The sequence below is a fragment of the Maylandia zebra genome, linkage group LG1 (assembly GCF_041146795.1).
Source record: "Maylandia zebra isolate NMK-2024a linkage group LG1, Mzebra_GT3a, whole genome shotgun sequence".
NCBI classification, from domain to species: domain Eukaryota; kingdom Metazoa; phylum Chordata; class Actinopteri; order Cichliformes; family Cichlidae; genus Maylandia; species Maylandia zebra.
Genome location: NC_135167.1, coordinates 40491790 through 40519343, shown reverse-complemented (window position 1 = coordinate 40519343; position 27554 = coordinate 40491790). Strand labels below are relative to the sequence as shown.

At 46.4% G+C, this 27554-nt stretch overlaps 1 protein-coding gene and 1 pseudogene across 2 annotated transcripts; both read left to right on the top strand.

Moving 5' to 3' along the window:
- Positions 1-192: 192 nt before the first annotated feature.
- On the top strand, positions 193-17870 carry LOC143412434 (CKLF-like MARVEL transmembrane domain-containing protein 6). Of its 2 annotated transcripts, XM_076886362.1 has the most exons (6): positions 193-328; positions 2048-2168; positions 10448-10624; positions 14193-14291; positions 15450-15636; positions 15737-17870. In XM_076886362.1, exons 2-5 carry the CDS (start codon positions 2055-2057, stop codon positions 15609-15611), a joined length of 552 nt encoding a protein of 183 aa, XP_076742477.1. In that variant the 5' UTR covers positions 193-328; positions 2048-2054; the 3' UTR covers positions 15612-15636; positions 15737-17870. The 2 variants fall into 2 exon arrangements, with proteins under 2 accessions (XP_076742477.1, XP_076742475.1); XM_076886360.1 differs by having other exon boundaries at positions 15450-17870.
- Positions 17871-19378: 1508 nt separating this feature from the next.
- Positions 19379-23481, top strand: LOC112435521 (uncharacterized; annotated as a pseudogene).
- Positions 23482-27554: the final 4073 nt, after the last annotated feature.

Sequence of the window (27554 nt, the reverse complement as noted above, 5' to 3'; positions counted from 1 at the left end):
ATCACTTTGTGTTTCATTTTGTTACTTTTCTCTGATTTTACTTTATTTCCTTTTATTGTCACCTTTTTTAAAGATTCATTTCATTTTTGTTTCTTTTCACGTATTGTGTCACCTTTTCACGCCTTTCTGTCTTATTTTGGTTGTTTGAAACTCTTTCCTTGTTACTAGTGTTGAGCACCTTTATTTTGAAAATCTTCCCGGTGTGTTAGGCTCGGCAGGGCAGAATGCGGAAGTCTAAGTAATATTAGAGAGGAAGACGGCTTCGAGTTGAGTCTGAACTTTACAGCTGGAAACTTTATCTTCGTCCTCAGCGGCAGAAAACTGAACGGTGAGTTTCTGAACATTCGCGTTTTTATCCACTTCAAACTTTATCCTCACTTCCTGTTTTAGTGGTTACGTTACGCAGATTTCAGGCCACCATCAAAAGTCAATACGAAGCCCACTGCGCGTCCGTTTCACTGGAAGTGCGACGTACGCCAGACTTCTTTCAGAATTAGGTCAATTTTATTTTCCAGGGTCGTTTCTGGAGAAAAGCGCTGAATTAAAATCATCGCAGAATCTTCAGATATTTAGTGACCGAGCCGCTCTTCATTTCGGCAGCAGCCTCTTCGTCTTTATCGTGTATTTGATCGCGGGCCGTGTAGGCTTAAAAAGTTGGTTTATCACCGAATAATCTGCAGAGTAGGGGCGTGCCGTGTGTTCCGTTTGTCGGGACACTCTGACTGGACCTGTAGCTGTCTGTAATCACAAACTCGCTCATTATCAGCATTTCTCATTGCAGTTCAGTGTTGTGGTTCAAACATGGCCGACTAATGGCTTCATAAACTGCTCTTATCACACCTGAGCTGTGCTCACCTGCCCCGATCACTTTCGCTTTCACTACTGTGAAAATGAGAAATTGATCTGAAATGTCCTCGCAGCTCCACGGAGAAGCTCCACGGAGAAGCTCCGCGGAGGCTGAAGTGCAGAAATACATTCAGCGACCTTTCAGCGCTTTTCACTTCATTTGTACTGCGTGACGTCATGTCGACCTTGTTGCTGTTTATGAAGACAAACGAGCCTGACGCCATATTTAGATCTGAGCTTTTTTCTTTCACTGTTTGTTTTTAAGGTGGACTTCGTGTTCCGGCTGCTCTGAAACAGGGATTTCCCATCGTTGGACATGAATACATCACATCTGTCCTTAAATCCAAATCACTGCTTTAGTTTTCTGCTCAGCAGCTTTAACTTCACGTTCATTCAGCGTTTTAAAAGCCTGTAATCCCACCTGCTGTGTAGGTGCAGCTGGGTATTATTATCACTATTATTTGTTGTTGGTGGGATTTTAAAGGTGGTCACGTGGTTCCTGTGGAAGTGGGCAAGCATTTGAGATATTATAAAATGACTTCGTCTCCCGTTGAATGTGACGTAAACCAGGATTCAGTGACGTGAGCTTTGACCCCTGACCCCCTGGGACTGTGTGTTGATGTGGTTTCCGGTTCTCCTCCTTTGTGAACTTTGAGGCTGCTGCAGAGATGAAGTCTGATGGTGGGAGGAGCTTTAATAACGCTGCTGTCCTGAGAGCTGGCAGATCCGAGGCCTGCAAATCCGAAGCGAGGTTAACGGGTTAGCGAGCTTAAAGCCACGGTTTTCAGTCCTCTTTTCACCATCACCATGGTAACTGATGCTGAGCAGGCCTGACTTGAAGTGTGTTTAAAAGTGCCACGTCTGGATTCTTTAGCAGTTTTTGTGCTGAAGGAATTTCTCTATGAAACCTGCTGAGCTGGAACTTACCGACTCCGCTGAATGAAGCAGGTTGGGGCAGCAGCATATGTTGCCATGGTGATGTATCTTTGCGGTTATCCTTTCAGGTTTACCTGACGGTCCAGGTAAGCCTGAAGTTTCCTCTAAGCCGCAGGTCCCGCCTCGTGCTGCCGGCCTCTGGTGTGAGATTCGAGTGACATTTATGGCTCTGAAATATTAGCACTGCAGCTTTTTGTCCCTTTTAGAGCAGAAACCATGAGTGTGTGGTGTTCGTGATCTGACGCGTCTCTGTTCTCTCTCTCAGCTCCATCATGGCTGAACCAGTTTATACTCCCACCACGACCCCAAACCCCGGAAACAGCTTCTGCCTGATCCCTTCGGCCCACCTGGACAGAAACCGCTTTATCCTAAAAGTCGTTGAAGTGGTGAGTTCAAAGATGCTCAGACTCATGTGACTCTTCATTAGCCAATGAGATGCTTTCGTTTAGCATTCATTCACACCTGCAAACACACAAACTGTGTGAAACCTTCAGGGTTTCCTCATCGTCTCAGCTCATTGGCTGAAACTTAAACGTGAGCTGCTCTGTGAGCTGACACTGCCATCATCAGTGTCCTCTGTGTGCTGCACGTCTGCAGACCTTCAATTAAAACAGTTCAAGTAAAATATTCAGTTAAAAAAAAAATCACGACCTTCCTCAGATTTAAAGTTAAATAATTAAAAGTTGTTTTTATTTGAAATCAATGATATTTAGTTGGAATAAGAATTATCGAGATTGGGATTATTTAAACATTAATGTTGGTAAATGATTAAATCGTCCTTCAGAGTAAGTTTCAGATATTTGTATCGCTCTCAGGCTCTGGCCCGACCTGCACGCGCTCTTTAAACTTCCTTTAACAGCGAGGATCGCGCCCCTGCAGGAAGACGCCGGGCCCTTCCTGTGCAGAGGTGCTCAGTTTCCTGTCCGGTGTGGCAAACAGTAGCTCAGTCTGAAAGCTGTGACAGAAGAGCAGGTTTCTGATGCTTCAGAGAGGAAAGATTCATTATTTAGGTGCTGAAACTGTGTTTGACATGTTGCTGAAACTTTGCCTCAGATGTCTTAAAAGACTCTTTGTCTCTGCTCCCTCACCTCTGACTCTCTGCTGTGGGTCTGATGTTTCTGTAACCGTCCACTGTGCAGGAAAACAATGCAGCGGCTGCTGCGCTGTGACTTCCATGAATTATGCACATGTGCAGTGATCCTCAGTCAGAGTCAAACACTCAGGTTCTCCTGCAGCTCAGTGTTGGTGAAACAGAGTTCAGCTCTTTACATGTCAGAGCTACAGAAGGAGTAGCAGTGAAGAAACGCACATGCAAACACACGGGGCCCGAGGCGTGCCTGAGGCGTGCCCGCGGGGCCTCGGCTCTGCAGATCATAACAGTACAGCTCAGAGAAAAGTGACCACTGACCATCTGCAGGCTGGACCGTATAAAACAACCTGAAGCGACGAGTGATGTCTTGGTGGCCAAGCCCAGCTGTGTAGCTGACAGGATCTGTTCTAGTTTCAGCTCATTTCAGGGTCGTTACTGTGGAAACCCCCCAAAAACCGAAAGCAACCGGCTGCAGAGTCGATCCTCTGCGAGTCTCTGCAGGCTTACGACCATCAGCTGACTGACAGGAAACACTGAGTGTGAGAAATGGTGACAGGAATCCAGAACAGTCTGCACTCATCATCGGTCTGTAACGATGATGATGATGACTTGTTTGCTGCTTTTAAAAAAGACTTGTAACTCTGAGCATTTGTACAGCTGAGCTGGATCCATGCAGGTGAGGTGATGCTGTAATGTCCTGGCAGGCAAACATGCTAAAATAGGCGAGGAGTGATGAAGGTAACCAACAATAATATCATCGCTGTGGACAAATCCTCCTGGACCGAGACCAAAACAACTCTGCGCACCTTTCAGGATTAAACCAGGTGCACTTGTGCTTTCACCTCAGTTTGTTTAGGATGTGCAGCACGCTCCTCACACGGCCTCCCTTCAGGCTGCTCAGCACAGGAAATGCCTCCGCAGTTTGTGGCGCGTTGACAGTCCACTGCCAGTAATCAGACAGGAAGCTGCTCCACTCTCCTGCAGATCTGTTTAAAACGGGGTTTGCAGCTGGAACCAGATGTTTAACGGAGGCCTGAACAGAGCTGATGTGTCTTAGTTTGACCTCACGAAGCGCTGACCTGCTCGTGTTTAATAACTCCAAAGGAAGGATCTGTCATCAGCGTAGTCTTGTTTCACGAGGGATCCCCTCGCTCTTATTGTGAAAGTTCAGTTGCTGCTAACTAACTCGCCCAAGCACATCCTGTCCCGTGTTTCCCCCTCTGATCCAGTTCATGTTGTGGTGGTTTTTGACATCTCTTCAGTCACACGTATTCCAGCAGCCGGAGGTGGACGGCAGCACCCCCACCGTCCTGGGAGACGAGCAGACTAACAGACAACAACAAGAGTTGCTGATTATTTGCTCGTCTATTTGGTACGAAGTACTTCAGAAACCAAACATTTGCAGAGCAGAGTTACGCGTGCGCCTGTGTACATGTATGAAATTATGTACACAGCGGTGATATTACCACAACAACACTGTGGGACATGAAGCTGGATCTGCAAACCCCAGTGGTGCCGCCTCTTTAACAGTTGGGCTGTGCGCTCTTTACAGACGAAGAGTCGTCTGAGCTAGAGCAGGGCGATGCGACCGAAATATTTATCACGATGTACATTTGGAAATTTGCAATAACGATATAACTGACGATATAATTGATGCGAGACAAAATACTTTACAACTCCACAACTTTATTAGTGCAAAAAACATCAAAGTATTTCCACTGAAACAAGCAGCTGTTTTTTATCTGCATTAAAGTTATATAAACATTTAACAGTGCAAATGCAAACTCCTCGCTGACAGTTTAACCAAAAGGCATTTCCAGTGGAAACTGGCCGACATATCCTCAGTGTAACCATGTATAATATCCACAAACCTTAAAAAGAGGTTATACACACACAATACGGTAACATTATGTCGAAGCGCAGTACGTATCACTCCGCGAGGCTCCGCCTACGACAGCCGTAACGCTCCGACAATCCATCAAGCGGTGCGGCTTCGTAGCTCAGCAAAGTCGTACTGAAACATCTGACAGATTTTCGAGCGCCGTGCACATAAAATCGTTTCGAGGTCAGTAAACACAACCAGAGTTCATACATAAGGCACACGGGATTATAAGGAGCTCTGTCGACTTTCAGAGAAATCAAAGGATTGATTGTAAGTGCGCCGTATTTTCCAAACAACGCAGTAATAACGACGGCCCGCTAGCATGCGCTACCAAAAATAGTGCTTTGTTGTGTATCTGACGGACGAAAGCTAAACCAGTTCCACACCAGTGAAGCTGCAGCATTTTTACAAACCAGTTCAGGTTCATGGTTTCATTCAACGATCCGCTTTCGCTCTTCTGGTTCTGCGTCGCCGCCATGTGCGCATGTAAACAAAGGCACTGCACATGCGCGTTTTACCCATATTCTATCGCCATGTTTCATTTTCTTATCGTTGCCCAACATTACACCAGTGTTATCGTGAACGGTATGATATGGCCCAGCACTAGTCTCAGCCGACAGCAACACAAAACCTGCTGCTGAAGTCAGGCGCTCTTAGATAAACCGTGTTACCGCCACGCACCGAACGACTGCACGGAAACACTCCCGGCGTGAAACGTGCTGACATCTGTGAGTGTCACACCACGGTTCCAAAAACAAGAAGCGAAATCTGCGTCAGCTGCTTTTAAGCTGACTTTTTAAAAGTGTCGCTGCGTCAGTGAATCAAGCAGATATTCAAACACAGCAAAACAAATGCACACTCATGTTTCTGTCCATTTTCTCCCATCAGCAGGGGGCGGAGACTATTCCATCTGGCGTCGTACTCACACAGGTGGTAAACACATTCATGTGTATGTCCTGACCTGTGTGCACTGGAGTGAGGACGCTTTTATTGCTCTCAGAGCTGCATGGCAACCACTGGTTGCTAGGGAGAAATGTATATCTGTTGCTTTTGTGCAGCGATATGGCAAAAGTTACCGACAGTTTCACTGAGAGCAGTTAGCGAATGTTTGGAGACACGTCTGCGATCTGTTCAGGACCACTCACTCCGGTGCAGCGCTCTCTCTGCATCTGACCTCTGACCTCCAGCAGCCAGTCGAGGAACGTGCCGTGGTGTCTGCAGGCCGCTGCATGTACCACACGTGTGCAGGTGCAATGATGACCAAACCAGTCTGTGACTTCCTGGTTACAGGAGACGGGGATGAGGTCGCTTTGGTGCTTTTAATGTGGAGGTTCTGTCTTAGCTGAAGTGTGACTCCACACTCACATCCAGTCTGTGGCTCCGGGCTCGGCGGCTTCTACATCACAAACTTTAGACACAGAATTTAACAGCAAAACAGGAAGTGGAGGTTCGTTTGTTGGGGACTGTTTTCAGGACAGATGAATGCGCATTAGCAGCCGGACGGTGAGGAGCGGGATGGGTTGGTTAGCCGTGCTCCGTGGTGCGAGGGAACCAGTCGCTGTGTTTGTGTGTGACCTCTCTGTGACTGGATCTTCCTCATCCAGCAGCTCTTCAGGAAGCTGCAGAACGGGAAGTGAAAGTATTGCGGAGCGGTCAGTTTGGCTGTCGTTAGCAGATCTCAGAGCTGCTGTTGCAACAGCTCAGTGAGGTGTTCGGTGGGAGGACGACGCCTGCATCCGGCCCCGGGAGTCTGGAGGGAGCTGGCGCGGGTGGGTGCTGGGCAGAAAGAGGATGTGCGGTCAGATCTTTGTGAAACCTTCCTGCAAAATAAACTGAAAGCCACAGACTGAAGGAGGCCCAGGTTAATGTTTTTCCACGTGGGCTCCACCAGAGCAGCTTTGCATGAGTCACAGCTCAAAATAATCCATGTTTATGTCCATACTCAGCCTCTGTCCATCTAAACTTCTGATTGGCTGCCCCTCATAACTGCAGGTTTGAAAACCAGTATGTAGCATTGCGTTACACTTAACCCCAGTCACCACATGCATGTGCCGTCTGCCTCCAGCCTGTTCATCCACAGAGGTGTAGTTACAACAGCTGAGTGTTTGGGTGGATGTAGACCACTGCAGGCGGAGGACTGCAGTGGCGGAGGACTGTGGACTCAGCTGTGAGAGATTGGAACAGTCTCTGACATGAATCCGTTTTGGGCATAAATCCTATAAGTCGTTTAGATCCTCGTCATGTTGCTGCTTATTGTCTTTGTTTTAATCATGTTAGAAAAATATAAAAATCTCTGAAAGTTGAGAATCGCTAACAAACACACACATGCACCTCCTGGTTGTCTGAAGGTTAAAGCAGCGCGTTTGCTGTTGTCCAGCTCCAATCCCTGCCTCTCCAGGTGCTTTCACAATAAAAGCTGTCCACTGTCTCAGTGCTAAATAAGTTTATTGTGAAGCAGACAGGAAGTCCCGGTGAGTTTTTAACAGCAGCTTCACTGTAGACTCGTGCGGGATTCCCACTGTGACTTCCTGTGGTGAGTTTAACCCCAGTCAGCTGATTCGCGCCGGGTCACGTCTCACCTGTCCGTGCTGAACAGGAAGTCTCTCGGGGTGATCTCAGGGTGTGCACGCTGGCCTGTGTAGGTTTCTAAAACCCAGCGTTTAATGAGTGACGCGTTTGTAACGTTCAGTGTTTTCATTACTGCAACGCCATCAGACGTCTGCTTTTACAGCAAGATGAAAGGACAAGAAAAGCTGCTGTTTTTCACACGAGCGACCGCAGAGGCGCAGCCGGGTGTCGATGCAGTTACTGCAGCTGTTTAAAGCGCTGATGAAAGAGGAGCACAAAGAACAAAACACGTCTGAGACACTGAGAGGAGCTGGGCTCTTTGTAGTGAAGCTTAGTGGAGCGTAAAGCTCTGATTGAAACGAGCAAAGACACTGAACGCTGCTTCACCTTTGAACCCGTTAAAGCGTAACAGGAGGGACCATCAAGGTGACCTGAGCAGTTTGTCATATTTCAGGATCTTTGTGGGACAAAAGGACTCTGTGTGCATCACATTCAGTGATGCACACAGGCCTCGAATCAGAGCAAACTTCGACTTTCTGTTCCAGGTGACCTCAATTTCATGCGAGTTTCCAACCCTAAGACCTCAGATTTGTTTTTGAGGTTGTACATCGACGGTGAGACGAAGCTGTCAGCGTGGAGTTCCACATTACCGCCCCAGGGCGAGAGCGTTTTTGCCCGCCCTGTTCTGCAGAGTCGCCTCTTTGTGTTCCCTAAAGTAAACCAGCTTGGACACGTGGAGGAGATCCAGCGCCGGTGACGGACACACGGTCTTCTACAGACATAAACACAGCAGAGGTGCACGAGAAGGTTTTTGATTTCCACGCTGCTCCCACTCGCTGCCTTTCTGATTTGACTTGGAGATTAATGTTAACAGCACGGTGGCGGCAGCCTGACTGATGACAGCGATGCTGGAATTCAATCTTTGCATATTTATGTTCGTATAGTTCCACGTAGTGAGGGAAGTGAGAGCAGATCACTCAGCACGTGCAGGATGTTGGTGACGGGCACAAACACAGTGGCAGTATTTACAGAAACACTCAAAAGTCACTCAGATTCTCTCACGTTTCACGTTTTCTGCTCCTAGAACCAAGAAATATGCGTCCCTAAAAGTGTTCTGGTGGTACAGAACATGTAATCAGATTACTGAAGGAGAATGAGTCATGTCTGTGTTGCTGACTGAAGGATAAAAGTATCGGCGCCGCTCTCGCTGACGTCAGGCGGTCTGCTGCTAGCTCTGTGGTTCTGGGTTCGTCTGTCTGAAGAAAAGCACAAAGCCTTTTTATAAGCTGAGGCTCACTTTAACATGGAATATTCCTCCAGTTAAACTCGCCGCTGTAACGGAGACAGAGGCTGGCGTTCGGTTTAACCACGAGGACAAACACGCGACAGCGAGAGGAAAGTATCCCTGCACACGTGCACAGACGCTGGTTTGTTCCGCCTGGTTCCTGATGATCCCGACTTTGGATCCTGGTGCTTATCTGTCGGCGTGACGATCTCCTGGGTCTGGACGAGCAACGACTCTACTCTCAGCTCTGTCTTTATGCTCATTTTGCAGCTTTACTCGTGATTTTATTCTTTTACGAACTACCTCATGACCACGGGTGAGCGTTGGAACGTAGACGTGCTCTGTCATCTCATGTCCCACCTTCCAACCACCGTGAGCTCAGAGGGAGGGCTCTGCAGAGAGCCGCGGCCTTAGGCCTGAAGCTGCCGTCTCGTCCCAGCTGCTCCGCACTCGCCTACGAACCCGGAGGTCGTGGTGTGAAGAAGCCGACGGGACGGCGTCACCTGCAGAAAGGAGGTGTGCAGCTCTGACACGCCCCTCGAACGTTTCAGACGGAGGAAATCTGGCAGGCTTGGACTTTCTCGAGAGTGCATTCGACACATCGTGTACTTACATCTGGACCAATCAGAGCACACTAGTGTCATTTCTTAAGGTTTCTGTCCTGATAAGTGGTCAGAGAGTTGGTGTGGTCCTGACTTGCTCCTTCAGCGGTTACAGGAAGCTCCTCCTGCACTGCGCTGCTCTCTGAGTCATTTAAAGGTCTGTTTACATTCACAACACGAGTATTTCTTTATAAAAACAAAGTCGAGTGTTTGGGGCCTGGAAGAGCTCAACCACAAACTCCTCCATGTTTGTAGTCCAAACATCACCCCCTCCCCAGGCTCGCACTGCCTGCTCTTTCAGGTCCCCAAACTCGGGGGGTCTGAGGGGTGAAGCGCTCCTATCGACTCCTGCTCGGTGACGGTCTCGTGGTCTCGCCGCTGTGGTGGTTCAGATGTGCTCAGGGCGTCCCTGCGATGGCTGCTGGTGTGGAGCAATCGCTGTTGTTGCCGCCCACACAGAGCTGAGCGGTCGGAGCGGTTCGACCACAACTTCTAATGAAATGCAGCAGAGCCGGCGCCTTTGTGTTGTCACGCCGGCCTGAAACTGCCAGCAGCCGCTCAGACTGGAAAGAGACGTCACATTTCAACAAATAAGCTGCCGTCGTCTCAGACAAGAGGACGAATACACGGGGCAGCAGCTGACAGAGGCTGGAGGTCTGTTTCATACAGGAGGAGGAAGTGGTGACTATCAGGTCAGTTTCTCCCCGTGTGTCGTAGTTGCAGCGTTCGATGCCGGGAGCAGACGTGCAGAATAAAACAAATCAAACACGCGGAGCGTTTTTGGCGCCTGGTGAATAAGTGAGCTGCTGAAGAAGCTTTCAGCGGGAAAAGTGAAACAAAATAACATTTTATGCAATTATTTCTTCATAATCATCGAAATGTCTGACAAAATATGAGAATAATCATTATTGTTATCATGTCAAACTGCAGCCCACTGTGGTCCTGAGTGGGCCGGTCCACTGAAACTGCACGTTTTATTGTAAGACTCAGGTTTAACTTGGTGAACCTGCAGGTCCATCTCTGCATAGCGCCGTCCTGAGTAAGTGGGCGGCCGTGGTTTCACAGGCCGTGACAGATTCACAGTAGTGTTCACAGGTCTGGCTCTGCTTTAGGAGAACATGTCGCTCTAACACGCCGACCGTTTGATGTATGAAGCCAACAGGAGTGGTCCCAGGAGCCACCCTGACTTGTGTTTCTATTCTGTGCTCACCTGTGCTGACTTCCTGTTTGTCCCTCAGGTGCTGTCCTTCATTGCCTTCATCCTGGAGGAGACTGTGGACAGCTGCTTCACCTGCTCTCCTCTCTACTTCTTTGAGTTCGTCAGCTGCACGGCCTTCCTCTTCACCCTGCTGCTGCTCGTCCTCCTTTCTACTAAGCTGCATGAAAAAATTCACATCGGGGCCTGGCCCACTGTGGTAAGAACCTGGAGATCGTGTTTCAGTCACTCTTCTCCGCTCGCGTGAGAAAGATTCAGAAGCTCAGTGACCTGAACAGAGTTCATGTCTGGCTTTATTTAGAGTCACTTCCTCTTTCAGAGCACAGTCTTTGTTCAAGCTCACTCCAAACTACAATAACGACCCGACCGGCAGTCGTTAGAGGAGCAGGTCGCTACATGCATGTTCAAAGTAACCCGAGTCGGCCCAGCACTCGTTCATGAGCTGTCCAGAGAGTGCTGAGCTGGCATTAACCCGGCAACACATGATGCTCGTGGTCCGTGTTATTCATAATCCAGTCCTTTGACTTCAGTTTACACATTTAATTTTGCATCGTTTTGAATTTCTGGACAGATGAGGAACTTTTTACTATTTTAACCTTGACTATAAAAACTGTCTTTGCATTGGTTCGCTGAGCTGCAGCATCAGAGCACGGACAGCGCAGCATGCTTTCGGTCTGCGATGTCAGAGTAACTCTGAGGGAGTCGGGTACTCGTGTGAGTACTCGAGTAAAATCAGTCTGAGGAGGATGCGTGGCGGTGGCGTTTGTCCCGGCTCTCCTCCTGCGAGCTTCGCTGTCGTCTCGCACCAAAATGAAAACAGACGGTTTATTTTAGTCTCTCCCTGATGACACTTCCAGCTCGCAGTCTTTCATCTTACAGCGTGGGTGCAGTGAAACTCGAAAACGAGAAGCGGACGATTTTCTTTTTGCAAATTCAGACTCAGCAGGGTGGAAATGTTTGCATGTGGAGCTGCGAGTTCGACAGCTGTTCTCAAAGCTAATGAGGGTTCCAGCTTCAATCGAGCCCTCGCCCTCTGCCTCTCTGATTGGCTGAGCACAAACCAGGCCGCCCCCACCTTATTTGTTTTTCATAGAGATGAGATTTAAAGTTGGCCAGTCAAACGAAACCTCCCTGTTAAATCATTCACGTGGAAATGAGCCACCTAAATAAAGATGCTCATAAATAACTTCAGATTAAAGTAATTAAAGCGTTCCTTCATTTTCACGTCCACATGGAAAAAAACCTGCTCTGAACTTTGAACCAGGAAAGCGTGGGATTGGATGCGAAGAGGGGGAGGGGTCAGAGCATCAAGAGTTTGATCCAGTAAAGTTGGCGTGAGTTCACGGCTGGTATCTGCAGCCGTTTAAAGGCCGACCTTTGAGAAATGGCGGCGCAGCTTCATTGTTTTGGTGTCAGCCTTAACTCTGCCAGAGACGCTGCTTCCTCTGCTTTTCAGAGGAAAAGTGAGCGTGGACAGGAAGCCGGAAGCTGAAGGCCGAACCTTTCCGCTGCACTGATTTTCAGCGGCGCTGTCTTTCCACCGGAGGCCTCAGCTCCACCGTGGTGTGTGGAAACAGGAAGAGGACACCGACCGCAGCGCGGTGCTCACTAACACCAGTGTCTGCTCAGACGGCTGACGAGCCACAGAGTTCTTCCTCATCGTAGCCATTAAAGAGAAACCTCAACATGACGAGTCTGCCCGCAAAGAAACACCAGACAGGAACAGCAGCAGCTGAACTTTCACAATAAGAGCACGCTGTCACAGGGAAGCGTGGTGAGAGGCATTTGAAGCCCACGCTTCCACAGTCAGGTTTCAGAGGTGACCCGTTCCCATCTGTTTTATTCCTGCTGCTTAGGAGGGGCAGCCAATCAGGAAGAACTGTAATGGCGGTCCGAGTGTGTCTGTTTGCTCTGTGTGGTCTTTGTAGTTTAAATGAAGCTGAACAAAAGAACAGAGGAGCTGAAAAAAACGTCGATATGAGAGAAGCGCAGAGGCTGAAGCATTTTAGCCACCGCCTCGCCATCAGCGGCGGCTTCCTGTTTAGCACTCGGGCCTAAAGGCTGATGGCGTCGCCCTGCTGTCAGGCAGCGTGGACGCCAACGACTGTGACAACGTGAGAACGAGGTAATGTAAGATTGTCACGGTCGCTCCACAGACGCATCTACTGTGTGTTTGACGAGTTTGGATCTCAGTGATCGGGAACGTTTGTGAACATCACCTTTCACTTCGGTGCCACAGCGAGTGCCCGCCAGCTGTGGTGCGTTTAAATACGAGTACGAGCGGTCGAGCCTCGTTAGCCTCAGAATGATGGACTTATTCGTTCCCGCTAAACGATGAATTAAAACGAGATACGGCCCCAAACTCAAAGCGTGCACCGCACCGTGTCTGCAGACACGCCTCACACCCGCAACAAGTCACACAAAGTCTGAAGTCAGAACTTGGTTTTATCGCAGCTACGACTTTAAAGACGTCCCAGAGTACACACACACACACACACACACACACACACACACACACACACACACACACTGTGGCTGAAAACCAGTAAAAGCAGCTGTCATATAACTGTGTGATGCTGCCACCTACAGTCTGCAGACTGAACTGCACTTGTAGCCTCCAGTCAGATTCCGGAGTGTTAGAACTTATCTTTGTGCCACTACTCTGAGCGCACGTAAACAGAGTTTTCAGGTGCAAGTGTTGTATTTTGAGGAGAAATTTATTTTGAGTGAACAAACTTCATTGCTGCGTGCAAAAAATGTATTTCAGTGTTTGCTATTATCTCCACACACACACACACACACAACAGCTCCTCTCGCTCAGTTTTTGCACTTATGCAAATATGTGACGTCTTGATGAATCGAGCAGATATTTGAAGTTTACACAGAAACATTCTCGCATGAAAATATCTTAAAAGTTTATTTTGTGACCCAGAAAGAGTAATATTTCAAACTCTGCCACTCTGTGTTCCTCCGCCACTGCCTCCTTTGAGTTTTGGATGAAATGCATTCTGGGATATTGCATTTTGTCATTTCGAGCTGATTGGAGACCAGAACAGCCAATCAGCTATTTTTGCATCCAAGTCTGTGATTGGCTGGTTTTGTGGCACAAATACAACGGTGTAGAGAAAGAGTTGAGCGCGCACGGGCATAAACGTTGAGAGCGCGAGCAAGTGCAAAAAATGAGCGAGAGGGTGTGTGTGTGTGTGTGTGTGTGTGGATAACAGCAAACACTGAAATACATTTTTTGCACGCAGCAATGAAGTTTGTTCACTCAAATTCAGCTTTTCGTCACTCAAAATAAATTTCTCTTCAAAATGCAACACTTGCACCTGCAAACTTTGTTTCATGCGCTCAGAATAGTGGCACAAAGATAACATCATAGAACTGATGGATCAAAGCAGCAAAACATTTTAACACACCGAGACTTGTTGGATTGTAGCTCTGAATATGAACTTGGACTTAAACCAACGTGTGGATGTTCAGCAGGATTGTCTCCATGAAAATCTGTCACATGTGAAGTATTACAAACAGAGCTTTATTATTAAGTATAGTGAGGCCGTGAACGGTGAGTCGAGGGTTCAGCATGCTGAAAAAAATCCAGACTCAAGGCTCAAAATGAAGCGTGTGGCTGTTTTACGTCACGCTGCAGCGCCTCCAGTTTGAGAAAAGTCCACTTTTATTGTTTTGTTGATCCGGTCAGATTGAGGGCGGCAACTCGGAGACTGTCGGAGGCGCTCGTCTCACCTTCTTCTTCTTCTCTTTTACAGGACATGATTTACACCGGGGTCATCGCTGTGCTGCTCTTCATCTCCTCCTGCATCTTCGCCGCAGACCGCGGCTCTTTGGTTCAGGCAACCGTTGCTGTGGTGAGAAAACGTCCTCGGACTCGCACTACCCTCCTTTCCTACCTCCTGAATCTTCCTTTTCCTTTTCTTCTATATCTCCTCCTTTCCTTTCCTTCCTGGCTGACAGTGTGTGTTATAGGGCTGCCACAAAGGATTATTTTGATAGTCGACTAGTCACCGATTATTTTTGCGATTAGTCGACTAATCAGATCATCATCCATTGGACGTACAAGTACAGCTTATTGCACCAGCAGCATCTGCTCTTATATAACTATCATTAGCTTACAGCTTTAAGTGTTTACGGTGCTAACTAAAAATAAAGACAAGATGATAGTTTATTAAACTCTAATGAAATCTGCAGATTGTTTCGGTGAAGTTTAATAAACTCCTTGCTTTCTAAAATATAACAGGACACCGGAGTATATTCTCCAGCATCTCACACTTCTGATAATCAGCTGTCTGCTTGACGTTTATTCAGCTGTGTAAAAACTATAACTTTAATCTCAGCCAAACCGATTTACTCAGGAACAAATAAAATACTAAAAAAAGTCAAACAACAACATTTTTAAGTTATCTAAGTGACTCATATATCATGTTTAACCTGAGTAGGGAAAGATGGCGGTGGGTTTGAAAACGATCTGCCGGGAGTCCGGTGTTCTCACGGCTCTAGTTAGCCTAGCCCCCGGCTAGCTATCGAGCTAGTGGGTAACAGACGTCTCCGAAAACGTCGGAGCGCTTTTGAAAATATGCGGTGTCTTGATAAACCGAGCAGATATTTGAGGTTTACACAGCTACATTCTCGCCTGAAAATATGTTAAACGTTTATTTTGTGACCCAGAAAGAATAATAAGAGTAATATTAAAACTAACTAGCTGCCGCCATTGTTGGAAACTAAGCTGGGCTGCGCTATGAATTCTGGGACACAGCTTCTTCTTCTTCGGGGTTTAACGGCAGCTGGCATCCTTGTACATGCAGTGCTGCCATCTTCTGTTTCAGTCCGTTATTACACTCTTAAATCCTGCTACTTATTCCTGCGTCTTTTGTGATCTTACAAAGCTTCAAACGACGCGTCGACTATTAAATCAGTCGTCGACGATTTTGATAGTCGACTAATCGTGGCAGCCCTAGTGTGTTATCAGGTCACCTACAGCAGCGCTCTTCTTCTTCTCTGTCGTCCAGGTCTTTGGGTTCTTGGCGACTGTGGCGTTTTCCATCGACTTCGGCCTGATGGTGAAGAGCAAGGGGCTTCCCTTCCTAAACAAAGACAAGAAGCAGGAGCACACTAACGGCATCCAGACGCCGGCAGAGGAGGAAAGACTCAAAGCCAACGAGACAGTTTAAGCGTCTTTCTGCTCATACGCGTGAGGTCGCTCATTACTTTTCCCAATATTCCTCTAACATGATAGTGAAGGGGTGGAGCTTCCAATGCTGACCTCACGTCCATGTTTTTTTCTTTTTAAATCCAGTTTGTAGTTCTTTTCCCAGCGCTGAGGGCGCTCTGTTCAGAAATCATCACCCTGTCGCTGTGCAGAGCGCCGAAAACGAGAGACACTAAAACCATCAAACCACTAAATCTTCTGCTGTAGTTTAGATTGTAGGATTTATTTTTACGCAGTTTGTTATAAACGCTTTGCTTTATCGTCCTGTTGTCATAGAAATAATCAGATGGACGAGAAGGAAAATCACAGAAGTGTTTTCGAAGGCGTCGGCACCTCCGATTGGTCCGAGTCTCTCCAGCAGAATCCTGATATTAAAATATATTCTCCTTACTTTTAATTTGAATGAAATGTTGCACACCAAGGAAAATATTCCTGATTGTTGAAGTACCGTCTGTGTCCCTGAACGCCTCACGATGCTCAGGTCGAGACTGAGAGCGTGCTAAAGTTGATTATTCATCAGCCTTACTTGTGTTGAAATGACTCGGAGTGTCCAGCAGGGGGAGACGTCTGCTCGTCAACCATCCAGGGGCTGTTTCATAAACGCTCGTTTAGTTGATGCAGACGAGTTAAAGTTCATTTCATGTTTTTTATCTGGACACTGTGGAAATGCGGTCCTTTGCCAAACGTGCCTTAGTCCTCCTTAAATTCTCCCTGTGGACCAGTCAGGTTTATCCATAGCCTGTATCTAAAAGATGGACCTAGCTGCTGTGACATCACCTGTTGGTTGGTGATGCACGCTTCTTTTTTTTTTTTTTTTTGAACGCTTTCACATGAAACGAGCGACAGACTTTGTTTTCCTACCAGAGTGGTCGCCCCCTGCTGGACATTACAGAGCATTAGCTTTCAGGTCTTTTAATGTTTTGTGTCACTCTTGACATTTTAAAAGTGAAATTGTGCCTTTTTTTTAAACATACTTTTTTACTTCCTGTCTGTGTTTGATATCTTTGATGCCGTGTGGACAAATATGAATATCGGGGGTAATTTAGCAAAATCAGCTCAGAGCTTTTAATGATCTCTTTTAATGCTTTTATTAACTGTTATCACTAATTATGGCCTTGATTTTGGGCTCAAGCTCATCAGATAAGGGAGAGGACTCTTAGTGACTCTTGGTGATTCTAATCGCTGACGTGTGAATGTGTTAAAATGTAACAATGAAAGGGTGAATATCAAAGTGTTTGTTTGAGGTTTTCTTCCGTCTTTGCTCTCTGCTGTTGGCGGCTGAAGCTGACGTAGCTGCAGGTGTGTGAGGGCGCCGTGGAGGGGAAGCCTCCGCAGCATCGTTAAAAAGAGTAACATTAGAGAACTTGAAAAGGATACTGCGTGCCTACAAATGATCTAAAATTGAAATGTAAGAGGAATGGAGCTCTTTGAGTGAGCAGGGATTCTCCTTTTCTTCCTGTTCCTGCAAGTTTTTCCTCCCGTCTGTCACTCGCTGATGGGTTTTCTCTCCAGTACTGTCGGGCACCTCTGTCGTTGTAAATGTGTCCGTGGTTCAGTAATCCGTCCCCCCACACACACCCACACACACACACACACTCAAACTTCACTAAAGTCACATCAAACTCTAAATTTTATGCCCAGAAAATGAAGCGGACTGCAGTTTAAAGGCAAACGCCATCTGTTTTTGTTTTTGTTTTTTTTACTACAAATGTAATATTTTTAAACGTTTAATTATAAAAAGTGTTTTTCTTTATTTCTGAGGTCTCATATTTTTTTCTTTTTTTGTTTTGTTTTTTAAATTGTGTCCATTTCTCCAAAGTCTCAGGAAATAAAAAGTCACATTAACCATGAAAATGAAATCAGTGAGAAGTTTGAAATTCAGAAACATTTGAGAGCACATGAAGCAGCAGACTAATAAAGAACAGGTTTTTATACAAACTTTTCTACGTTTGTAAAAATGAAAAACACTGTGATGACGAGGACATTTGTTAGTAATCACAGTACACTGGACACTTCCGTGTGTGTCGAACAATCCAGAAATCTGAAATCATTTCTATTTGGGACCAAGTAAAGTTGATCTTCGAGACAGAGCCCGTTTGTTTTGTATATAAGTTTCTCTGATGTTTGTCAGCCTGTGTGTGAACGTACGGTTAGGATTTCACTGTCTGTAATAAATTGCTGCAGTTTCTTTCTGTCAGGTGATAAAGAGATTTTCAATAAATACACGTGTTCGGTTTCTGTTTTCACCCACAAACATGAAAAACTTTGGACTGAAGGTGAGTTCTAGAAAAATCTGACCTCATGTTGGAACAGAAATGGTGTCAAAGCACCCACAGCTTCAGGAGCGTCTCTGAGGAACTCTTCATTAAAATACATCAAACTTATGTCCTAATAAATATATTCCTCGCAATGAGGGAGGAGCTTCAGAGAGGGCGTGGCCATCTGTGAGCCTGTGACCTCCAGTTGGTGGAAGGCTGAAGCACAGAGCAGTGTGACGGTTTCACCTATGACGAACTTTTTATCACCACTGGAGAGGATTATTCTCAGTCTTCATTAGTTTTACTGAACGCTTGCTAATATTAACAATTTGTGTCAGAATCAGGAGACTTTGTGTTAGGTTTGTAGCATAAACCTATTCGCTGGAACGTTAAGACAATATAATTACACTGCAAGCAAGACACAAGTAGGCAAACTTCTTCATGGTACTCGTGCACGGGAGAGATTGGACAGAGCGCCGTCCCTTCGCTTGACCCCAGTTGCTCTCGTCCGTTCTCCCGTACCACTGTCCTTTTATTGAGGTTACATGAATATGCATAAGTTCATTAACATATGACGTCTACATACACAAAGAGTACCTTGCCTGTGTGTGTGTGTGTGTGTGTGTGTGTGTGTGTGTGTGTGGACTGCTGATCAAAGGGTCAAACATCCTTGGTCAGGAAGAGGGTAGCCTCCCCCTCACCCTAGATGGTTCATCCTAGATAACACGGTGAGGAAGTCCTGCAGTTCATCTAAACAAAGAGCACTTAGACTAGAACAGACGCAATTACGTTAATCCTACCATAAAATAATAAGACATGGTATGACCTCTCATGCTCCCAAAGTGCTGTCTAATACACACAAAGTTTGCAGACTATCAAGGATCAAAACCTCTACCAATCTACAACTAATTACAAAACTCTAAGCATATATGAGTAAATATTTCTAAGCATAAATGACAATCAACAATACAAATCTAACACTTTGTTTCCATTATACATCAAAGTGCAACATGCATAGTAAAACTACATTAATGAAAGAAAAAAGTACTGTGGCTGTGTGATCATGTGTGTATATGCAGATGACAATGAAATCAATAAAGGCTGACATCATCAGTAAGTAGAGAAATTTACATTACACATGCTTCCCTTAGGCAGTATCATCAGAAGACATAACATCTTGATGCATCTCAATCATCCAGGTAAGTAAATCTCCAGAAGTTGATTCTGTTCATCTGGACGTAGCGTTTTGTGGGAGAAACGTTTCGTCATCATCAGGTGACGTCTTCAGTCTCAGCTGACTGCAGGTCTCAATCTTATAAACAGTTCATTTGCATAATGACTGAAACCAGCCCAGTGAAGGAACAATGGGCTGGGAGGTCAGGTCCTTAATCATAATTATGCAAATTCTCATGACCATTGATCAACAACCACTGACCAAAACCCACTGATCAAAGACCATTGACCAACGGCCATGAGTACCATTCGCAGAGGCTGGAAGATCAAGGTGCACCCGGTGGAGGTGGGGTGCAGGGGCTTTGTTGCCAGTACAACAGCAAAGCTGCTTAGAGAGACTGGGATCAGAGGACAGGCGCAACGGCAGGCTATAAGAGAGCTAGCTAACACTGCTGAGAGGACCAGTCACTGGCTATGGTTAAAAAGGGCTGACATCACTCTGCCAGCTAACCACGAGAGAAAAGAAATTCTCCGCTCTTCTTCCCTTATCTGGGAGGCAGTGGGGAGGAAGAGCGTACAGCCGGATCCGGCGGGGAGGTGTGGGAAGCCAGATCGGGCGCCCCCCTTCCAGCTCTCCTCTCTGCTCTCTCCTATCTTGTCCCTTTTGTCTTACTTCTCTCGATCACCTTTTCTATCCCTTTGAAGAAGTGAGGCTCAATAAATGCTAAACAGGTGAGTATTATTTGTAATAATAATAGATAGAAAATAAACTGTAGGAAACTAAACAGAAGAAAGAAGGAGAGAAATAATAAGTTAACATAAACCACTGACACTCCAGGGCCTGACCAACCCTGGCAGGGCCTCCTTGGATGAGGGATTCTAGTGATAATGGCCAAAACACCCGATGAATCCAAGGTCCACTGCTGATGATGTGTCCCAAATTTAAAATGATAATCTAGATCAGATCTCTAATCCCTAAACCTAACCAAGGAAGGAAAATGGCAGATTAGCCTGGGTAAAAGACCGGCAGTTGAGGCACACAACGATGCGTGCTGCTGGCAAAGTTTCTGGGCTTTCCTCCTCATAACAGCCGTCCCTCAAGAGTCTCTCCATCTAAACAAGCATTATCAGAGACTGTAACACCTAGTCCTCACTGAATCTCTGTCTCTCTTCCACAGCATGTCTTTATCCTGTCTTCCTTCTCTCACCCCAACCAATCACAGCAGATGGCCCCGCCCCTCCCTGACCATGGTTCTGCCGGAGGTTTCTTCCTGTTAAAAGGGAGTTTTTCCTTCCCACTGTTGCTAAAGCAGTGGGGATCGTATGCAATGTTGCCTGTAATTTTTCATGTGTCTGCGCAAACACACAAACACCCTGAGCGGTGCCTTGGACCACTGTGAGTAACATCAGACGTGTGCAGTTTAATTCTTCTGTTAAAGTATTTCTGTTAGAATACACTGGAACTTACGAATACCCCGTTTCATGAAAAATTCAAGTTATGAAGGCGCTGAACGGCGATATTTCTGCCCGTGTTACGGCAAAATGCCCACGTAACGAAATCCGCTGGCTCTGATTGGCTGAGCCTCCAATGCCCACAATGTCTTCTGAATCACGTCACAACCCCTTGGCTTCCGTACTTGCGTTTCGCTGTTCCACTTGAACGATTTATTGTTGTTCTAGTTAGCAATTAGCCTACAGCCTATCGTTCAGCATCGCCTCACTCAGAACGCGCGATGGGTGCTTCGACCCTCGGGAACAAATCGGGGTTCCGCTGTAGCTCTAATTAAGTGCATTAGCCCACTTACAGTGAAAAGTGCAAACATCTTGTCCATGACCTGTGCAGTATATTAACACCAAATTGGAAGTGAAAATTACTTAAACCCCAATTTTGAAAACAATATTTTTTCATGCTCTGACTTGTATAACGAGTCTGTGTGAAGCTCCTGCTGTGGTCTGGGAGACAGTCCTGGAACTCTTTGTCTGCAAAATACACTATTTAATTACCAATGTTGGGCAAGTTATTTTGAAAAAGTAATTAATTATAGTTACTAGTTAATTCTTCAAAAAAGAGTTTTGCAAACAACAAAGTTGCAGCTGTTTACCTAAAAATGCAGCCGAGGCAGTTTTTATAACCATTTCAAACTATTTACAGAACAATCAGGTGTTCTGCATCAAATATGAGTCACGCAAATTATTTGTGTCCACTACAAAGGAGAAAATCACAGCCTGATCCCTGCAGGCCTGACAGCAGCAGGTGTAGCACTGCTCCTGCTTCCACCTGCGTTTACACTTTAATCTGCCTTTGGTGGCTTTTTGGCAGAACTGCGACATTCAGCAGCCGCCTCATTGTTCTGACACACAAACTAAAACTATCCACAAAACAACACATTAACTACACACTCCAAACACGCTAAACGTCACAAATCTCTCACATCTAAAACCTCGCTCTCTCTCACCACCGTCACTCCTCAAATGAATTGTTACGTATTGATTTCAATTTGAATGAAGGTTGGATTGTTTGTGCGCGGAGACTGCGTCAGCAGGTTTTGCATGCGCGCAGCTCAGAGGAAACATTTGTGTTTTCTCTGTTGTCTTTGTTAATGCAGGGTCTTCACCTTACAATATGAGCGCCTCGAGGCAACATTTGTTGTGATTTTGCGCTATGTAAATAAGGCTGAATTGAATCGCGTGACGTTGATGTAGAAAAGAAAGAAATATGTGCAACAAAAAAAACCTGTTGCATAAATCAAACATGGCAAAAGCTGGAGTGACGAAATTAGAAGAACGATTGCAGCCTGTTGGCAACAAACTGACAGCTATCACATCCTGACTCCCACATGTCAAAACCCGGTGTTTCAGCTAACAGGGCGAGCTGAGGATCCAGCAGACATTCCCAGGAAAGCATCATCAGCGTTCACAGTCTGATGATGGAAAGAGTCGAGGATGGTCCACGTATCACATGTAGGTTAAAAATAAGAGCACATCACACATGATAACAAACATGCACTTTTCAAGCTTTGTCCAATGAAAGATCAGAAAGCAGGTCAAACATCCAGGGTACCACAGATCCTTTCACAGACTGTTATACTGTGATGCTGATGTTCAGCGTGGTTTTTCACCAGAGCTCAACAGAAGCATTAAATCTGATGTTTACAGTGAAAAACAGCAGATTGGAGAGGGGGAGGTGAGAGGCACATCAGCAGCATTTTTCCACTGTTTGGTCATTTTGATGAAATGTTGCGACAAATAGGAAATTTCAATGTTTTCTATTAAGAGGTAAAAGAAAATGAGGTTCAGAGCTGATCGCAAAGAAATCAAACCCAGTGTGTCAGTCAGTGTCTTCATCAGCACTGCTGACCACACGTTTAAAGAAGTCGTCATTCAGTCGGCTCATTAAAACGTAAGGATGGCAGTTTGGGACAAAAACAGTCTGTGGGCTCCTGTTCCTGCTGGCAGGTAAGACGTGTTTAACATTTTTATGTGTCTTATTGTAGCTGCTTGTGTTTTCACATCAAACCTTTCTTCCTGGCTGCCCGACTTCTTTACGTTTCGGAAACTTTGTTTTAGAGCTTCACACACAGCAGTCTGTATTTTCTGTCTGTGAACTGAGTCACTGTGTTCGGATCTCAGCTCTGTGTTTGCTCTTCTTTAGGTGCTGTGGGTCAAACTGTGATCTATCCTCTCAGGTCTACCTGTGATGTCAGAGGATCCACTGCCACCCTCCGCTGCACCTTCACACCTCTGAAGTCTTTCAAAGTGAATCAAACAGAAGTTCCACCAAAGATCGTCAGAGTCCTCTGGTGTCAGAACCACCGGTACTGCTACACTAACACTCCGTCTGTGTGTGACAGTGACTCAGCAAACATCGATCCTCGTTATCAATATCTGGGAGACAAGAAGACAAACTTTACAGATCAGAGATGTTCAGCAGAGAGACAACGCAAGCTTTCGCTTCAGGATGGAAGCTGATCATCCTGAAGGACGTTTTACTAACCAGACAGGAGTGACTGTCAGAGTTGATGGTGAGAGAAAAATGTCCTGGTTCTGACACAAATATTAATCTTTAATATTAACGACTGTTTATTAAAACTAATGAACACTTTGATTTTAGATTCGTCTAAAATGAGAATAATCAAAAAGTTGAGCAGAGGTGAAAACGTCACACTGCTCTGCACTTTCCACCAACTGGAGGTCACGTGGTTCAAAGATGGCCACGCCCTCTCAGACACTGGCCCCTCCCTCCTTCTCATCCTGACTGCAGAGGACTCTGGGAGCTACACCTGTGGTCTGAAGACCAACATGGAGACTGTCTCTGAGCCGCACAGCCTGCAGGTGGAGGCAGAGGCAGGTTGGTGTGATCAGTTTCTCTCAGATTTTCTTCTCTGTCAAACAGCTGCATGATGTTAAAAGTTTAGGTGGTTAAAATTGAGTCTAACACAAGTGCAGCCTGTTATTGATCCGTCTGCAATCAGGGAGTCTTAAATCAAGCCCACAAAGTTCTGTCAGTGTGTTTGGAGGCACCGTTTCAGCTTCCTTTTGCTTCTTGCTTTAGTTTCAGCTGTGAGAAAACACCCAGTCTATTTTTATTCAAACACATGGATATATTCTTATTTCTGTGACAGCTTTGATGTTGGTTAAAATGATTCAGTGTTTCTTTGCATTGCTGCGACTCATTAACAGTGTTGGGACTAACGCGTTATTAAGTAACGTTACAGTAACTACGTTATTATTGTGGTAACGAGCACGGTAACTAGTTATTATGCCAAAATCAGGAACGCGTTACTCGTTACTGGGATTTAGATAGGCTCGTTACTCGTTACTTCGTGTGGTGGCATCGCGGAGCTTCCACAGATTCAGTAACATTAGCAAGTGGTGGAGGCCAGCAGGTGGAGGAGGGAGGAGAGACCCGAGGCGGCCCCCGGTCCGAGTGTCAGGTGAACTGAACTTCAGGTAAGAAGTTATGACCTGCAGTCTATCTGGGTCAGATATGAACCAAGTTTAGGTGGAGTTTATTTTCGTTATGCTGACTTTTTCGTACTGCGTAGTAGCTAGCATGACGGAGTTTCTATACAGCTGGGTGGTGCTATGTTACTGATGTTGAACTTTATTTTGTTCATAAGGTTAATTATTAGAGTGGGAAGTGGGAAACATCCCGTAAAAAACGGAATCGTCTCATATTCAGAGAAATTATTATATTATGTAATATTACGCGCTACAATGAAAAAGACACAAAGCTGGAGTTATTCTGTCTTTGCTGCACAGCTGCCTCTTCTTCTTTCATCCTCTCCCCTCCCTCTCCTTTTGCTCTTTCAGTCATGAAACTGATCGATCTGATGTTGGCTGGAGCCACAGCTGTAAAGCTGCTGGTCATGATGTCGGTTGGACGTGTGGTGAGAGGGAAACATGAAGATGAAACCAGCAGATGTCCTTACTGAATCATCAGAGCTGTGATGGAGAAACAGGTTTACCTTTTAGGTGACATGAATGAGTTGAAGTTATGAACTGTTTCTGTGTGTCCTTCATGGTCCACCATATCCCAGAATTCATAGCGCGGCCCAGCCAAATTTCAGCTGCCAACAATGGCGGCTGCTACTAAGTTTTAAAATTACTCTTATTAATCTTTCTGGGTCACAAAATAAACTTTTAGCATATTTCCAGGCGAGAAAGTAGCTTTGTAAACTTCAAATATCTGCTCGGTTTATCAAGACATCGCATATTTGCAAAAGTGCGCCGACGTTTTCGGAGACGTCTGTTACCCACCAGCTCGATAGCGAGCCGGGGGGTTCAATGGTCACTCCAGCCGGCGAGAGCAGCGGACTCCCGGCTTCATCGTTTTCAGACCGCCACTCTGTCGCTACTCAGGTTAAACATGATATTGAAGTCACTCGGAGAATTTAAAAATGTAATTGTTTTCCTTTTTTCTGTGTTTTATTTGTTCCGGAGTAAATCGTTTGGCTGAGATCAAAGTTATTAGATTATTAGATTAAATAAAACTTTATTAATCCATCGGGTTGGTTCCTCCGGGATTTTCACACAGCTGAATAAACGTCAGCGGGTGTCGGAGTGGAGGATGCCATCCTGTACCTCCTACACAGAGCCCACTCACACCTGGATGGGGGAAAAGGCACGGTCAGGATCCTGTTTCTTGACTTTTCCAGTGCCTTTAATACCATCCGGCCCTGTATGCTTCAAGAAAAACTGAACAGGATGGAGGTGGACCCCTGCCTGGTGGCTTGGATCTCCGACTACCTCACCGACAGACCACAGTACGTCAGGCTGAAGGACATCACGTCTGACACAGTGGTCAGCAGCACAGGAGCACCACAGGGAACTGTGCTGTCCCCTCTTCTCTTCACCCTGTACACCTCTGACTTCTGCTACAACTCTGAATTATGCCACATTCAGAAGTTTGCAGATGACACGGCCATCATGGGGTGTATCTGGGATGATCAGGAAGAGGAGTACAGAAGTCTGGTGAGGAACTTTGTCGCATGGAGTCACACAAACCACCTGCAACTCAACACCTCAAAGACTAAGGAACTGGTTGTGGACTTCGGGAGGTCCAGAGAAGGTCCACTGCCGGTTCAGATAGAGGGGGAGGAGGTGGAGGTGGTCAACAAGTACAAGTACCTCGGGCTGTGGGTGGACAACAAACTGGACTGGTCATGCAACACAGAGCACCTGTATAAAAAAGCCCAAAGCCGACTGTACTTCCTTAGGAGGCTGAGGTCTTTTAACATCTGCAGGAAGCTCCTGAGGATGTTTTACCAGTCAGTGGTTGCTGGAGTACTTTTCTATGCTGTGGTGTGCTGGGGGAGCAGCACAGCAAAGAAGGACTCATCCAGGCTGGAGAAACTGATCAGGAGGGCTAGCTCTGTGGTCGGCATGAAGCTGGACACTCTGGTGACAGTGGCAGAGAAAAGGACACTAAAGAAACTGATGGACATTATGGACAATGCTGGGCATCCTCTGCACACGGCCATTAACAACCAGAAGAGTCTGTTCAGTGACAGACTTAAAAACTCCTTTGTCCCACACGCCATCAGACTGTTTAACTCCTCCCTGGAGGGGAGAGGGAGGGGAAACAGGAGGACAAAGGAGGGGGGAACAACTAAGCTGTAGTGCCTCTTCACCTCACTGTGCAATACCTTTGTTAATAGTCAACGGTGCAATAGACTCCATACTTGAAATGTGCAATTCACTTGTATTTTTATTTTTATTTTTATTTTTATTCCTATTTATTCTATTTATCCCCTTCGTATATTTTATTTATATTGTCTCTGTATTTATATATATATATATATATATAAAAAACACCCAGCACGCCCCTGCGGGCGGTTTATCCTTCAAGCTCGGGTCCTCTACCAGAGGCCTGGGAGCTTGAGGGTCCTGCGCAGTATCTTAGCTGTTCCCAGGACTGCGCTCTTCTGGACAGAGATCTCCGATGTTTTTCCCGGGATCTGCTGGAGCCACTCGCCTAGCTTGGGAGTCACCGCACCTAGTGCTCCGATTACCACGGGGACCACCGTTACCTTCACCCTCCACATCCTCTCGAGCTCTTCTCTGAGCCCTTGGTATTTCTCCAGCTTCTCGTGTTCCTTCTTCCTGATATTGCTGTCATTCGGAACCGCTACATCGATCACTACGGCCGTCTTCTTCTGTTTGTCTACCACCACTATGTCCGGTTGGTTAGCCACCACCATTTTGTCCGTCTGTATCTGGAAGTCCCACAGGATCTTAGCTCGGTCATTCTCCACCACCCTTGGGGGCATCTCCCATTTTGACCTCGGGACTTCTAGGTTATACTCGTCACAGATGTTCCTGTACACTATGCCGGCCACTTGGTTATGGCGTTCCATGTATGCCTTGCCTGCTAGCATCTTGCACCCTGCTGTTATGTGCTGGATTGTCTCTGGGGCATCTTTACACAGCCTGCACCTGGGGTCTTGCCTGGTGTGATAGACCCCAGCCTCTATGGATCTTGTACTCAGAGCTTGTTCTTGTGCTGCCATGATTAGTGCCTCTGTGCTGTCTTTCAGTCCAGCTTTGTCCAGCCACTGGTAGGATTTCTGGATATCAGCCACCTCCTCTATCTGCCGGTGGTACATACCGTGCAGGGGCCTGTCCTTCCATGATGGTTCCTCGTCTCCCTCCTCTTTCTTGGGTTTCTGCTGCCTGAGGTATTCACTGAGCACTCGGTCAGTTGGGGCCATCTTCCCAATGTATTCTTGGATGTTCCTTGTCTCATCCTGGACTGTGGTGCTGACACTCACCAGTCCCCGGCCCCCTTCCTTCCGCTTAGCGTACAGCCTCAGGGTGCTGGACTTGGGGTGAAACCCTCCATGCATGGTAAGGAGCTTTCTTGTCTTTATGTCAGTGGCTTCTATCTCCTCCTTTGGCCAGCTTATTACCCCAGCAGGGTACCTGATCACGGGCAGGGCGTATGTGTTGATGGCCCGGATCTTGTTCTTACC

Excerpts from the sequence above, each read along its gene's own strand:
- LOC143412434 (XM_076886362.1), top strand. The coding sequence starts at position 2,055 with ATGGCTGAACCAGTTTATACTCCCACCACGACCCCAAACCCCGGAAAC. Across the intron at positions 10,625-14,192 it reads TCGGGGCCTGGCCCACTGTG|GACATGATTTACACCGGGGT; the intron begins GTAAGAACCTGG and ends TCTCTTTTACAG. Across the intron at positions 14,292-15,449 it reads TTCAGGCAACCGTTGCTGTG|GTCTTTGGGTTCTTGGCGAC; the intron begins GTGAGAAAACGT and ends TCTGTCGTCCAG.